Raw genomic sequence first — 16,340 nt, forward strand, 5'->3', positions numbered from 1 at the left:
TCCAGGTTTCCCCGTCAGGTGAGAAATAGGAAGATAGCACCAGTCACAAGGCGATAGGGTTTGATGAGGCTAATGTCGAGGCCAAAATGTTATCACAGCCAACATTCCGGGAAGTGTCAGCGAAAGCTGTAAGCTATTGGGAAACTTCTGATTAAAATTCCCATTTTGTAAGGAATCCAGCTTTGTCAAAAGGCATCCTCTGATGAGGAGGTTACAGAAAGCTGAGGACAATGAAGGGATAGTCAGAGCGCATTATCTTAAACCATTAGTTGGTGATATTGCTCCAGGATTGCAGGGATGTGTGTGAAGAAAATGCTCTTTATTGATGTTAATGTAAACATGGACTCACACTCATTGCAGTTGTCCCTGTTCATTCACAGGCTGCACATTTCCAATTGAGATGTCCTTGTCGGTAAAAGATCAACTGTACCCGATTGAAACCTTAAAGACGGCGACTCCAGCCAGGATCCCGGGCTATCCCGCCTCCCTCCTGCCCCATGCCCACTACCTTGATGTGCTCCGCTCCTCCGAGGAAGTCCTGCAGCCTCTCAAGTCCCTGGGCAGGCTGGTCACCGACTCCAGCTCACTCATGCCCTTCAGTTTCAGCAACTTTTCATTTCTCAGCGAGTCTCCGTGCATAACCGAGCGGATCTGCAGCATCTTGCCGGCGGCTTCCCTGCCTGTCTTCAGTAAAATGCCGGGTAGTGTGCACCCGGTCTATTCCCGGAACCGCAGCAAGCCCCCTCTCCCCTCCTGTGCACCCTCTGCCCTGGCCAAGCGCGGGGAGCAGGAGAGCCGGGGGTCCCGCAGCCAGCCTAACGCCAACCAGGAGGCTCTGTGCCACCAGCTCTACCCTGTGCAGGGCACTCAGCCAGCTCCCACATGCCACTTCACCGAGGAGGACCTCAACACGGTTCTGTATGGCCACATGAACGTGGGCAGTCCCGGTCAACTCGCTGCTCACGCAATCTCAGGACTGCGAATATCGGGAAACACAGGTACAGACTCCAGCCAGCCTAGCACACTTTCCACTTGTGTCAATAATAACTCGGCTAACCAGAAGAATTTCTCATTGTAAAACAAGACAGTGACCATATTCCTGCTTCTTTACTCTGCAGGTGGACCCGAGGTTCAGCTACTGGACAGAGACACTTTGGAAATCCCAGTGGGTGAGTGACATGAGGGATAGGTGAGGGAAGGAGAGTGGGTGAGGGAAGGGGGATGGAAAAGAAAAAAGGAAGATGTGTATTTATGTAGAGTTTTCACGAACTCATGGGGCTTTGAAACACTTTCTGGCCAATGAAATATTTCAAAAGCGTAGGACTCAGAGTAACCAATTTGTGCACAGCGAGATTCCACAAAGAAAAATGTGATAATGTCAAAATAATCTGTTTTTGCAATGTTGACTGGGGGGGGGAGGGGAGGGTGGCCAAGGGATTCGCCTCTCACTTCTTCCAAATGCAGTATGCTGATGAGACTTTGCACAGCTAACTGAGAGCTGAGCCCCCATTCCTCCGACAGTGTGGAACCCCCTCAGCCCTGCATTGGAGTGGCAGCCCAAATCTGAGTGCATAACTCTGGGGACTGGAGGATCGGAGCCACCACCTTTTCACTGGGAGTGGCGAGCACTGATAACAGAGTGGGTCAGAGAGGGAGGCTGAAGGGAGCTGGTTGCTGTGTCTGATTTGGTTAAATTCTGTGTGGGTGACTCTCTCTCTCTCCCAGGGCTCGCTGTCTCCCACACCTTCTACGGGGGAGTTCCTCACCTCGGCGTCTTCTGTTCCCAAAACCTCATCCCCAAGGGGGTCCGATTTGGACCCTTTACAGGAAAAGTGGTGAATATGAGTGAAATTAAAACCTACGACGACAATTCCTTCATGTGGGAGGTGAGGATGATTCTGGTACATCTCACAGTAAACAGTGGCAGGAGATCCGAATACTTCCTGTGCGTTTAGTTGCAGACGCGGAAGTGTAAACGATAACACAGTTTGGTGCAATATTAAAGTTAGTTTTTGTCGGGGGCAATGTTACTATTTCAGCTAACCGAAGAGGTAGGGCTGTGTACTGATCTCTCTCTGCCAGGGCTGCTCACACACACACGGAATTTCTATTGCAGATTTTTGAAGACGGCAGACTGAGTCACTTCATTGACGGGAAAGGGGCGGCTAGTAACTGGATGGCCTTGGTTAACTGTGCCAGGTCGCCCCAAGAACAGAACTTGACAGCTGTCCAGAGCGAAGGGAAGATCTTCTATGAGACGTGTAAGGATGTGGCGGAGAGGCAGGAGCTGCTGGTGTGGTATGGAGACTGCTATCTCCAGTTTATGGGAATCCCGGTCACTTTGAAGGAAATGCCTGAAAGCCCATTCACTGAGCAGCCTGAAGGTTAAAACACTTAAACGATTTTCTGCCCTTTTGCGGTTTACTGTCATTAGCTGTGATCACTTGACTGAAATGCCACTTTTCTCCCTTTGGCAGAGTCCGGAGAGGGGTTTAAATGTGAGAGGTGTGGGAAGGTATTCGCCTACAAGTACTACAGGGACAAACATCTGAAGTACACTCGCTGTGTGGACCAGGGCGATCGCAAGTTCCCCTGTCACCTGTGTAGCAGATCGTTTGAGAAGAGAGACAGGCTGAGGATTCATATCCTGCATGTACACGAGAAACACCGACCTCACAAAGTGAGCACAAATACACCGTCTACACACATCCTCCTGCATGTACACGGGAACGGTACACCCAGATATAGCCCGCTTCCTGCCCAGCTCGCAGTCAGATTTACTCCCTGCTTTTATTCAGTCTGACCTTGAATGAATGAATTTGCCCACAATCTGCTGCCAGTCATCCATACTGTACTGTACATCTCTGTCCATTCCCTGCTGCCCAGACATCACCAGTGCCCCAGTAACACAATCTAATAGAATTGAATAGAAATATTTCAAACCATTTACTCCAGGGATAATTTCTGCTAAATAATAACAAACATGGAAACTGCTCTCACTTTCTGACCCCTGTTTGCCCAAATAATAAGTATTCACGTGATGTGAAGTGCTTTTGAAGATTCGGTGGTCTGCCCCAAAGAAAGATAAGTTTCTTGTTTGGAAGTGAGCTATGGAATGAATCCTTTCTATCCTGATCCGATACCTGTGGGTTTGACATTAAATCCCGACATTCTTTCTGCAAAGAACATTTGATTTAGCTCCTCTTGTCCGCTGGGTTAAGGTCGAATAACCCGGTTGGTGTTGTTTATAGTGATCTCTTCTAATTAAACCTTTCCCAAAATTGGTGCAACGAAGAATGTTAGATAACTGCCCCTTAGGAGTTATCATATCTGGTTTAAACATATAAATGAAAGATATTTGTGTATGTACTTTTTATACCTTCTAGTAACAATACAGATTGTGAAATTATACTATTGTATCGATGAGATTTGTTTCGGATTTCCAGCGGACAGTACTTTGATTTTGTATCGATTTGATTTTATTCACGTGAATGAATTGGAGATGCAATTCTGAAAAAATCACCAGTTCCATCATTCTGCACCTGATATGCAAGACAAACCTTAACAGATGTGGGCCACATCCCAAAACATCTGGAGCAGCCACTAACATCCACACATCCTCATGTATGATGACCATCAGATTTGGAAAATCAGAAAAAGTTTTGTCTGTATATCCAGTGGATAATACTAAACCATAAAATTCCTACTGTGCAGAAGGAGGCCATTTAGCCCATTGAGTCTGCATGTCCCTCCTAAAGATCTCTCTGCTTACATCCACTATCCCACCCTATCCCTGTAACCCAACACATTTACCATGATTAATCCATCTAACCTAGGCATCTTAAGACACTAAGGGATAATTTAGCATGACCAATCCACCTAACCTGCACATCTTTGGACAGTGGGGAGAAACCAGAGGAAACCCAGACGGACACAGGGTGAATATGAAACTCCACATAGACAGAGACCCAAGGCTGGGAAAACTGGGTCCCGGTGAGGCAGCTGTGCTAGCCACTGCACCACCCTCAATATGATCCCGTTTCTCTCAGGACTGACATCATTTTCTACTTTTTTCATCTGTTTCCTTTTTTATCAGGAGAACTTTTGCATTTGATATCTTTTACTTGAAAACACTCTTCAATTCTCAGCGTCCCCTCATTTTTTAATTAATTCATGGGATTGTCAAATCCTAATTGCTCTAGAGCTGAATGGCTTGCTTGGCCACTTCAAGAATCAACCATAACAACTTGAACCCAGAGCACTACCCTGGGTCCTTGGAATACCAATTCAATGACAATACCACAACACCACTACATCTTGTTTTGAGAGACACCAAACCTTTGTTTGTAGCTTATTATGATGACACAGCTGAGGATGTGAAAATTGCTGGGGGCAAAATAATGCCAGAATGCATTGGTGCACCAATTTGCACTACTACTCCTGTCAAAATAACTTCCAGTGTAGCTGCAACATTTCTACGACATATACTTATCCTGCATTCCCATAGCCAGCTCCTCACTCCACACAATTCAAAATGACATTAGTAATCAATGTAGATATGTGCAAAGCATAACAGTGAACATGCTATTATCATTGTACAGTTAGTTGTGGGATAGTTAGTTTTACAGTGTTTTTTCCAATATGTGACTCTCTCTGTTGAACAGTGCTCCGTATGTGGGAAGAGCTTCTCACAGTCCTCCAGTCTTAATAAACATATGAGGGTTCACTCAGGAGAGCGGCCGTACAAATGTGTTTACTGCAACAAGGTAGGTTCAAATGACCATTTGTACAATTATCATTGGGCAACACATGGAAAAACAGAACAAATAAACATTATATCAATTAACTTCAAATTTAAAACTAATATAAGAATAAGTGCTTTACTTAAAATCTGCATTTATATTGAGTTAAGGGCTGTGCAGGTTTTGCCAACTTGTGACGGCACGGTTGCACAATGGTTAGTGCTGCTGCCTCACAGCACCAGGGACCCAGAATCAATTCCCATCTTGGGTCACTGTCTGTGTGGAATTTGCACATTCTCCCCGTGTCTACGTGAGTTTTGTCCAGGTGCTCTGGTTTCCTCTCACAGTCCAAAGATGTGTGGTTAAGTGGATTGGCCATGCTAAACACCCCTTAGTGTCAGGGGGACTAGCTCGGGTAAATGCATGGGGTTATGGAGATAGGGCCTGGGTGGGATTGTGGTCAGTGCAGACTTGATGGGCCAAATGCCTCCTGCACTCTGGGGTTCTTTGATTCTATGAATTCCTGACACCTGAGTCTCAACAAAGGTGGCAGCAAATTCAAAATATACCTACTGGATGTCTTAGATTTAGCAGCCAAAGAGACCCATATTTTACCAGGTTTCTTTAGTCATAGTAGATACTAGAAATAGATTTTGATGCTGCTGTTAGCTGTGCAAGATCAATGCATTGGGAACCAACAGTATAGATGTGGCTGTCCAACAGTGTAAACACATAGAATGATAAACATTTGGAATAAACTACCAGGTGAAGCTAGTTAGATAAAAAAACATAATTCACCTGGATGCTATAATGTGGGAGTTAGAGGGAAGAGTTTCAAATTGCCAAGTGGCTTCTTTATAGTTATTCTGAGCATCACAGATATATTTCTGCTGTTTTCCCTGGTTGTAGGCCTTCACCGCCTCAAGCATCTTGCGGACCCATATTCGCCAGCACTCTGGAGAGAAACCCTTCAAATGCCGACATTGTGGCAAAGCCTTTGCCTCACACGCAGCCCACGACAGCCACGTGAGGCGCACACACTCCAAAGACAAAGGTTTTGTTTGTACAATCTGTGACAGGAGCTTTGTGGAAGCGCATGAACTCAAGTATCATCAGATGCAACTCCACACAGGTTAGTGAGCAGAGGGAGATGGTGGTGGGGGAGCTGGTTGCACTCACCTTTGAGCTCACCAAATGAGAACTAACAAGTGACCAACTATTGGCACTTAAGATTGAAAGTTATCATCAATTTTCCGTCTGGGAGTGGAGGGGTTGCTTCACCCATTCATAAATACTTATTTTCCAGCTTCACTGCACTTGCTTTGTCAATCAAACAAATATCTTAACAAAGATAACACTGCTATTCTTTGCTTTGCATGGAAAATACTAATTCAGTTTGAAAGTGCATGGCCTATACTATTCGCTTGTGTTTGTATCTTTTGAACTGCTTAACTCTACATGTATATGCATATGGCTGTCAGAAACCTGTCAGTTATCATTTACTCCACATCTCCCAGTCCTGTCAAACCATTTTTCTGTCTGTTGTGTCTCCTCTTTCCTGAAAGTGATGGCTGTGCTGCAGAATGAATCCACTGGAGTGATTAACCATCTAGTTTTGAACTGGATAGTGGGTTCAGGAAATGACAACCCAGTAACTGATGAGTGATAAATGGACAATGATAATTCAATTTTTGACTTTCTTTTGAATAAAGAGCATGTCAGTATTGGAATAGGTTGCTTTTTCAACATCCTGCACAGTTCAGTCAGTTGTCTAGATGACTGTTGTGTGGTTCTGAATAATGCCAAGTATTTTGTTTGATTCGCATTCTGTCTGAGGGGGCCTTGGGCCCCACCTCTTGCCCTGCCCTGTAGTAAAACAGGGCATAAGCAATGGTTTGTCAACCCTCAAATAATCAAGGATGCTACCTGGTGAAGACCAAGAATTAAATATGGTATTATTGGCAACTGTTTGACAAAAGGAATATCACAGGCATGATTCCTATCCGCTCATCAATGGATATCCATCCTGTTTTGTGGTGTTAATGGATAACAATTGGATACAGAGGTACCTTGGTTGAAATTTTTCCCTGTCTCTAATTTAGACCAATTGTTAAGTCCCCACTGCCACCTTTGTAGAGATCAGCTGGAAAAATGTCAAGTATGTTTGCTTCAGCAAAACTCAGTGAAACTGCAGCAGCTATTTTTTGATGAAATATATATAGATTTGTGAGAACTCTGCACAGTAATTAACTGAAGCTACTTACAGGTTTAGAAACAAATAATTGTACAATATTAATGAACAAAATGCTCTATGCAAATACTTTTCACTTCTACAATTGTTGCCTCTTCCCAAGTGTGGCCTGATTAATTCCTCATGCATTACAACTTGTGAAAGCCATGCTTTGCAACTTGTGAAAGTCATTTAATTCTTTTATTGTACGCAGGCGGAAGATCAATGTCTGTGTAATCTTCCTTACCCTTACCCTTGTTTAAACCCAAAGTAAATAGTGACCTATATTTATTTTGCAGTAACAAAACATTCTCAAACAAAATCCTACGGGTACAAGTGTTACTTTCACTGAATAAATTGCAAAATCAGCAGACTGAGTTAGTTACAGTGAGACTGGAGGTTAATGCTTATATTCTCACAAATGCAGAACTTCACTTCCTGGTTTCAGAATGCTAGTTCAATTTTAATATTAGGAGAGTTGATGTGCCCATTGGCTCCCTACTGGTATTAAAAACAAAAAAAACTAAATGTTAAAAGTTATCAAGTGGTCCAATTTATTGCTAGGAAACGTCCTATAACTTGCCAAACATGCTAAACCTGAGTGGCTTAGGACTATTCTTCAGAACTCATGCCACACCCTTGGCTAAGTACTCTTCATGTGACTTCAAGGCTGAAGTAACCCAATCAATTTGTGTCTATGAAGCCTAAACCACTAATATTGACACAAACCTTTTGCAATGCAACTACTCTATTAACCTGGGGGTATCTGCACCCTTCAATAAATGTTGATAATGGAGGGAATTATGAATTTTTGACCCTGCTTAGTAAACAAGAAAAGTTTATACATGTGAGGAATAGTAACTAATCCTAGCCTTTATTAAAAATATTAAATGTTGCTTCCCTGAATACCAGGTAAAGACACTGAGTCATTCAGGCCAGTAAGCCCACGGTTTCAATTCTTGATTTATTCTAAATTAATTAGTCTCATCTGGGGAGCAACAGGAGTACCTGTGCTCGGATGGAGAAAATCAGCCTTAGTTTATTCCCTTGATTGCTATCCCAGTGGTTCTGATGTTTGTGTGGATTTTGAAGGAGGACAAGATTGGATGAGCACAAGATTATGTTTGGTTGTGATATCCTTCGTGATGGATTAGCCACCAACACTCAGCAGTCTAGGTTGCATATCTTTTGCTCCTGTGGGCACTCAAGGCACTGCTGATATTCCTGAAATCGAATCCCAGCCGGAATCGAATCCCAGCCGGAATCAATGTCTTCACAATTGACTGGAGAAGACTAGATGTGTTTTTTAAAAGATGTTGGTTTTATTCTCTTTCCTTCTTCTTTCTGTTTGAAGCCCACCCGATTTTTAACAATTGAAAATCTCTTTCAGTTTTTAATACTTGATGAGTTTCAATTGCCTATTTGAACAGGGATGAATTATTATGTTTGAAACCAATCCTGTCCACTGCTCATGTCTTCAAAAGTGCTCTTGTCTTTGGTTAGTGACGGGGAGTGAGCTCCCTCCGGATGATTTCCTCCTCCCTCACTGAAGGGCCTTCTGGCCAAATGGGAAGCATTACTATTGCCACCTCGTTTGAGATCAACTAAGACATCACAGATTGAGGATTGCATCTGGGACTTTCCTGTTCTCTGTGATTCAGCTACTCAATGCTTTAATGAGTTAAGCCACCAGGGAGCTGTATAACTGTTTGAAGGCTTCCTGTCTCAGAAGAGAGTGATACGAATTATTCTACTTTTCTGTCATGTTTTAATGGCAAGCTGTGGTCCTTTTATAACTATTGTATCATACTCCCTAGGTCAACGTAGACTGCAAACTTCCTGTGTACCAGTAGTCTATTTAATCTAGTGAGCAGGATTTCTGATACACAGCTTGGCACAGCTAGCTTTTAAGCTGCTGGCACAAGGTGCATCTGCACAAGGGGCCAGTTCAACCTGATTTTTGCAGTTTTATAAATTTGGGCAAATGTAGTAATGTTAATAACTCAAAAATAAATCTGCTGATGTGTGAATATCATCAAGATGAGTTGTCAGGATGCTTCTGTGATGGTTTTTAGATCTTGTATTATTCAATGAGGCAAAGTTAATTAATAATGCCATACTAAAAGATCCACTAGGAAATAGTGATCATAATACAATTGAATTCCACTTAAAAATGAAAAACAACACATTCCAATCACAAACGTTAAATGTTTATTTAAGCCAATTGCATCGGTACGAGTCGAGAGCTGGCTAAGGTTGATTAGGTAAAAGGTAAGTATGCAGTGGGAAACATTTAATGAAACAATTCAAAATGTTCAACAAAATTATGTTCCATTGAAAAATGAAAACTCAGCGAGGAAGATCCATCCATGGCTAATGAAGAGATTAAGAATAGTATTCAGTTAAAAGAAGAGATTTATAATGTTGCAAGTCTGAGGATTAGGACTGTTTTAGAAACCAATAAAGGCCATCAAAATATTGATTAAAAGGGAAAAAAGTAGAAAATTAGAGCAAACTAGCCAGGAATATAAAAACAGATCACAACAGCTTTTACAGGTACACGTCAGAGCAACTAAAGTAAACATTCATCCTGTAGAAGAAGGCAGAAAAATTATCATGGGGAATGAGGAAATGGCAGAAGCATTGAACAAATATCTTGGGTCCGATTCTCCCAAAAAATTCTAAATGTTGAATTGGCAGGAAAAATGGTGTAATTCATGATGTTTTCTTTCTATGGGAGTTCAAACTCGAATCTCCCACACTCTGCAATGCAGAGGTCACAATTGAGAATATAATTAAAAGCTTGGGTGGGCGGGGCCTATTCACATTGGCATTTGACAGTTCCGGGCCTCTGCACATGCATGGCCTTGATAGACATCCTCCTGTTTGCTGGCCAGCTCGATCGCTTCTGCTCCCACCCTGGCAGAACCCCACTCCCCCAGCCCACCCTGATCGCTGGCCGACTCCAGCCACAACCAAATCCCAATGCAGAGTGGCAGTGGGACCTCCCACCCCTGCTGATTGCCCTAGGCACTGTCCTACCACCTTGGCACTGCCCGATGCCTCCTGGGCATAGGAACTTTGCCTCTTGGGCAATGCCCCTTCAGTACAGACTGGCACTGCCTATGCCAAAGGGGCACTCCCCCCACCGTAGATCTTTGGGGAGACCTCGATTGCCCCCCTTCACTCCAGCTGGGTGTCCTGCTAGTTCTCTGAATGTGGGGGGAGCTACTTTAAACCTCACCGGAGTGAACTACTCCTGGCTGGGTGGGAGATGCCTGTGGGCCCGGAGAATTCAGTCCTGGGCCTGATAATAACATTTAAATGACATAAAAAATAGATTACAATCACTTACCTGGTCTTCCCACTAGATTCCAGCATGGTCTCGACAGCACCTGCTCTTTGGTGGTGGGAGAGGGGCAGGTATCAGGAATGCACGCATGAATCCTGCAAAGTGGTCAACACGCGCATCTCTCAACCCGATGTGCCAAAGAACTAGTGCATCGCGATTGGAGAGCCGAGCCCTTTGTGTCTGTCTTAATTTACATAACAGAAGCAGAGGGTAATCCAAGGGCTAATGAGAGTGAGCAAATTAAAGTCATTAATATTAGCAAAGAAAAATGCTGGAGAAATTTGAGGGAAACAAACCTGACATATCCCCAGGACCTGATGGCCTACATTCCAGCATTCTGAGAGAGAATGCTGTCGAGATTGTAAGTGCTGGCTATGATTTTCCCAGATTGCATAAATTTTGGAGAATTACCAGCAGGCTGGAAGTTAGCAAATGTAACACTGCTATTCAAGAAAGGAGGGAGAGAGAAAATAGGAACCACTTGCCAATTAGCCTGCTTCAGTCATTAGGAAAGTGCTGAAATCTATTATTGAAGAAGTCTTAACAATGCACTTAAAGCATAGTATGACTGGAACAAGTTAATTTGCTTTACCGAAAATAATTACCATTTGACAAATTTGAGGATCTAACTAATAGAGTAAATAAAAGGGAACCAGTTGCTAAAAACTTAGATTTCCAAAAGACATTTTGCAAAGATATCACAAATGAGATTAATATATGAGATGAGAGCTCAAGGAGATGGGGGTGATGTATTAGCAAGGATAGAGGATTGGTTAATGGACAAGGAGCAGAGATTAGTGCTTATTTGGGTACTTTCAAGTTGGTAGGATGTGACTAAAGGAGTGCTGCAGTGATCTGTGTTGGGCCTCAGTTATTTACAATCTATATTAATGACTCAGACGAAGAGATGAAAGATAAATGTATTTAAGCTTGCTAAAGATACAAAGGGTATGTAAGCTATGAGGAGGACACAGAGGCTATAAAGAGATATGGGTAGGTTCAATCAGGGAACAACAATGAAATATTATGGGGGAAATGTGAGAGTATTGACTTTGCTCATGAGAATAGAAAAGCAGAACATTTTTAAAGGCATGAAACTTGATGTTCAGAGACACTTGGGTATAATAAACTGAGGAACACACAGACTTAGCTTGCAGGTACACATTAAGCAATTGGGAAAGCAAATGGCATGTTTGCTTTATTGCCAGGGTTGGAGTAGAAGATTAAATAAGTCTTGCTAAAGTTATACCAGGTTTTGTTGAGAGCACACCTGGAATACTGTGTACAGTTTTGGTCTTCATGTATAAGAAATGATATATTTGCAGTGGAGGGTTTAAATTCAGCACAGAGTGAATGGATGAAACAGCAGAAGTGAAACCAGTTTAGTCGATCTTAATTCAGCTTCTAATGACACACAACACAAAATTGTCCTGAATGTTACATCAAATTAATGTTACACTAAACTAACAATCTCAAAGTGAGACTGTTGTGGAAGACATTACATTTTTAATGAAAGGTTATCTTTTGTGATTGGGATTTAGCAAAGCATTGGGTGCTTTACTCTGTACTATACTGTTCCTGGGATTGCTTGATACTGACAGAATAGCTGAAATAACTGAGTGCCTCTAGTCCTGCAATCTAAACTCTAAGATCTTGATACTCCTCCAATTCTGGTCTGCTTTTCATTCCTGTTTTTTATAGCTTTACCATTGGCAGCTCCCCAGACTGTAAGTTCTTGAATTCCCTTTCTAAAGCTCTTTATATCTCTTGCCTTCTTAAAGATGCTCCTTAAAACCTACCTCTTTGACCAAGTTTTTGGTCATCTGTACCAATGTCTCTTTAGATGGCTCAGTATTAGATTTTGTTTAATAATGCTCCTTTGAGAAACTCCTTTGGGCCATTTTACTGCATTATATGTGCTGCATTTTTAGATTAGTTGAAATTGGGTCAGTATTGCATTTCTCTCAGTGTTTACCATTCCTCACCTTAATGTCCTTAAGATAAAGATTAAGTAAGAATAAATTGATCAACTTTTTGATCTCAAGAAATGAATGTCATGTGAAAAGTTTTCACTCTATTACCAACAAATAATTCACTTTAAAAAATTCACCCCGCTTTTGAAATATCCCATTTCCACATCATGTTGAACCCTCAATTTTTAAGTGCTGGCTTGTTCTAGACTGGTTTAAGTACGTTATGTAATGCCAGATTTGAACTGTTATGTCAAGTGCAGAACAGTTCAACTTCTTTTAATCCAGTATGTGGCACTCTGGAGTGCATCCCTCAGCATTGCTGGACCTTGGAATTTGCCAGCTGGCAACACTCAGTCCTTGTCCTGAAAGACAAAGCAGGTTTCAGGTAGACAAAAAAGTGTTTTTCATTTGAGTTTATGGTCCACCTGCAGAAGTTGATGTTTGTCTCTTACTTTCCTTTTGAATGAAGGGCAGTGCTCTTGAATGATCCCGCCGCACCCTGCTCCCACCCCACCCCCACCCCACCCCACCCCCCAGCCTCCCACAAAGTACAAATATGTCACCTTTGTAAATACATATCTGGTTCTGCAAATTGGAAACTCCTCATAAATTTTACCTTTAAACACAAGTTAACTTGAAGAACAAAACTAAATACAAATGTAGCTTAATAAAAGCTTATTTGTTAAGATATATTTTAATTCCTAACAAAGTTTTTTTAACTTTCCTGTCACGATTTTTTGAAAAACATTCCCCGCTTTACAGTAATTTAATATTCCTGCAAATGTCAGCTATTTCCACTTCCTCCTCCACATTATCGACATCTTCATGGTATTTTGTCCTTGAAATCTCTGCAGATTCACACCTTTCTAAGTACACTTGTTACTGTTAACCCTCCCTTTTTGCACTTCATTCATCTTGTATTTCTATCCTGGGAACCCGTAATTAGCGTAACTGCTGTTCTGGGAATACAATAGAGATAGGACAAGAAGGTGGCACCTGAATGAAATACACCAGGACAAATTTCTATAATAGCATTATTTCCAAGTCTCCATTGGGAAAATTGTTATAAAATTGGAAAATCATTGCAATTTTTACTTAGAACTCATCACACAGGAGCTTATATCTTCACATCTTTCTGATGTTTGTTTCTCTCTTTTGCTAGGAGATGAGTGAAGGGCAGTATTCTGAGCCCATGTGCAATGTATTTTGTTCCATCTCTACTCTTAGCACTCAATGTGTTTCTTGTTGCGTTTGTTTGGTCAATGCAGTAGTAGACTCCCCCGATCTTCTTTTCTTTCCTCCCAGCCAACTGAGCTGCTGCATCAGTTTACATTAAATCACATTGGATTCATGCAAATTTGCAGAAGTGGCTCAGAGTGTTATGTGCTTGGAGAAAGCTGCAGTTGTTCTGACTACAGGCTGCAGCACTGTAGGCAAAGTTTTCGCTTGGAGATTAGGATGAGTGGGAAGTGCCAGAGAAACTGGAAAAGTGCAGCTGTGACAGACAGAAGGATAAACCAAGTTATGAAAGGCCAACTAGTTTAACCCAATAGTGGGAAAACTTTCAGAAATGATAATCCAGGACAAAAAATTAACAGTCACTTGTACATATTTGTAATAATTAGGGGAAGCCAGCGCAGACTTGTTGGAGGCAAAGGCAGGAATTTTACTGCCCTGCCCACCATGGGAATCGGAGCGGGCAAGGGGCGAACCATAGAAAGGTCCGTTGACCTCGAGTGGGATTTTATAGCTTTGAGACGAGGCCGTAAAATCTGTTTTCAACTAATTTGATTTGGATTTTCTAATGAAGTAACAGAGAGGGCTGATGAAGGTGTTACATTTGATATGGTGTATATGGGCTTCCAAAAGGCATTTGATAAACTGTCACATTTCAGCTTTGTCTGCAGAACTGAAGTCCATGGAATAAAAGGAGCAGTGGCAGTGTCAATACAAAATTGGTTGTGTAGCAGGAAACAGAATAGTGGTGAACAGTTGTTTTTGAGTCTTGGAAAGTTTACAGGCAGGTTCCCAAATGGTTGAGGTTAGGAAATTGTTTTTCTTGATTTTCATTAATCTAGGCTTGGGTGTACAGGGTACAATGCCAACACCTGCAAAGAGAGAGGCAAAACTTGGAAACATTGTGAACTGTGAGGAAGATAGTCTTAGATTTCAAGGGGTAATAGGTAGGCATATAGCAGATAGATTTAATGCAGAGTGGAGTAAAGTGTTATATTTTGGTAGGGGTGATATATTTATATTTATATAAAATAAAGAATATAATTCTGAAGGGGATGCAGGAGCAGGGAAACTGAGGTATATGAAATCCTGAACTTCATGTATATAGCAGAGGGTCAGACTTTTGTGAAGTTGGGATGACTCTGGAGCTATGTAAGAATGGCAGGTAGAGAGCCATTTCTGGGACTCCCAGATCTGTTCCTGGCACTGGAAATTTTTGCCAGTGTGGAAAAGGGGTCAGGGAGTGAGCCCACAACATGCACTCCTGAACTAACCAGGTCCATTGTAGGGTAAGCATTTCTAGCAATTTCTGCTGCCCCAACCCCATGGTTCTTGTGGAGTCAGACCAGCTTCATCGTGGGTTTATGGTTTCTCAGAGGCTCCTGGACCAGAGTTGGAATTGGAATTGTTTGATAGGTGAAATTTAAAGGTCTTACCCATAATCCTCAGTCACTCCTGACCCTCCAAACTCTCCATGTCAACCCATGCCCAGTGTGCATTAATTATATCACTCATTGGATATGGGCAAACAATGGCAAGTGTGGAACTACTCAGGAAAAATTGCATGCTAGGTTGAGTTGAGACCACTAAAATCATTAAGTCAACAGGGGATCTGTTTCGACAAGTGAATTGAGTTGTTGACTCTGCTTGACTGACATCTTTAAGTGGTTAGAGTTTATTTCTGTGATCTTTTCTGTCAATGTCTCCATGTTAATTTGCATACATTTAAAAGGTGTGAATGTTTAATCCTTTGTTACTTCTACTTTAATGATCAGCCTGATGGACCCTTTTATGGCATCATAAACAACAGTTTTTTTCAAAGAACATATTTGAATAGGTGTTTTCTTTTCAGTTCCACACTTGCTATTGTTGTTATTATATGTATCATTGATTATATACAAAATGCATACTGGGTGAATGGGAATGAAAGGACAATGAATTGCTATTGGGCAGAATTTTCCAGCCCTGCCAACAGTAGGACAAAAGTTTTGGTGGCTCTCCAAATTTTCCTGTCTTGCCCATGACAATGCCCATCATTGGCGGGACTGGAAAATCTTCATCATGGAGTTGGTATGGGAGGTATAAAGGGCTGTGGGAACTGAGTTGAAGCTAGAGGGCCTAACTGCTCTAATTACAATTGGGACAAAGTCCCAGAGATCTGATATGGACCCTTTAATGAGCCCACTTTAACACTTGCCCATCGCATGGCTGTATAAGATCTGGTTCTGGGGCCAAGGTGTCCAACTCTATCCCACATCCACATTTGAAAAGAGGTTTACATAGAAACATAGGAACTAGAAGCAGGAATAGGCTGTTAGGCCTCTCGAGCCTGCTCTGCCATTCATTTTGATCATGGCTGATCATCAAATTCAATATCCTGAACCCCCTTTCCCCCATTTCCCTTCACCCTTTTAGCCCTTAGTGCTTTATTTAATTTCTTCTTGAAATCAGACAATGTTTTGGCCTCAACTACATTCTGTGGTAGTGAATTCCACACATACACTACCCACTAGATGAAGAAATTTCTCCTCACCACAGCTCTAAAAGGGTTACCCCTTATCCTCAAACCATGACCCCTAGTTCTGGACTCCCCCACCATGGGGAACATTGGCCACAATTCTCCCATTGTGACCCGCAACTGTTCTGGTGGGTCGAGGTGGGAGATGCATGTCACTGGCCTTGTACTGGGATTTGTGCATATGCCCGGAATGCATGAGCATCTCCTAGAACTGGCGAACAGTCGCCAATCAGACCATGCTGAAAACCGGCGGGACGGCAGATAAGTCATTTGAATCTTTTAAAAATGT

The 16,340-nt window shown here is 42.2% G+C and overlaps 1 protein-coding gene across 1 annotated transcript in view; it reads left to right on the plus strand.

Moving 5' to 3' along the window:
- The first annotated feature begins 400 nt into the window (after positions 1-400).
- Positions 401-16,340, plus strand: part of prdm14 (PR domain containing 14) — a 29,479-nt gene continuing 13,539 nt past the window's right edge. The window contains exons 1-8 of the mRNA XM_080194884.1: positions 401-806; positions 876-998; positions 1,119-1,169; positions 1,726-1,886; positions 2,117-2,384; positions 2,478-2,680; positions 4,665-4,766; positions 5,652-5,874. Coding sequence (XP_080051010.1) covers positions 401-806; positions 876-998; positions 1,119-1,169; positions 1,726-1,886; positions 2,117-2,384; positions 2,478-2,680; positions 4,665-4,766; positions 5,652-5,874 — 1,537 coding nt within the window. The remainder of the gene's footprint in view (positions 807-875; positions 999-1,118; positions 1,170-1,725; positions 1,887-2,116; positions 2,385-2,477; positions 2,681-4,664; positions 4,767-5,651; positions 5,875-16,340) is intronic.

This window comes from Carcharhinus amblyrhynchos, chromosome 8 (genome assembly GCF_965287045.1).
Source record: "Carcharhinus amblyrhynchos chromosome 8, sCarAmb.v2.hapA, whole genome shotgun sequence".
In the NCBI taxonomy this organism is placed as follows: domain Eukaryota; kingdom Metazoa; phylum Chordata; class Chondrichthyes; order Carcharhiniformes; family Carcharhinidae; genus Carcharhinus; species Carcharhinus amblyrhynchos.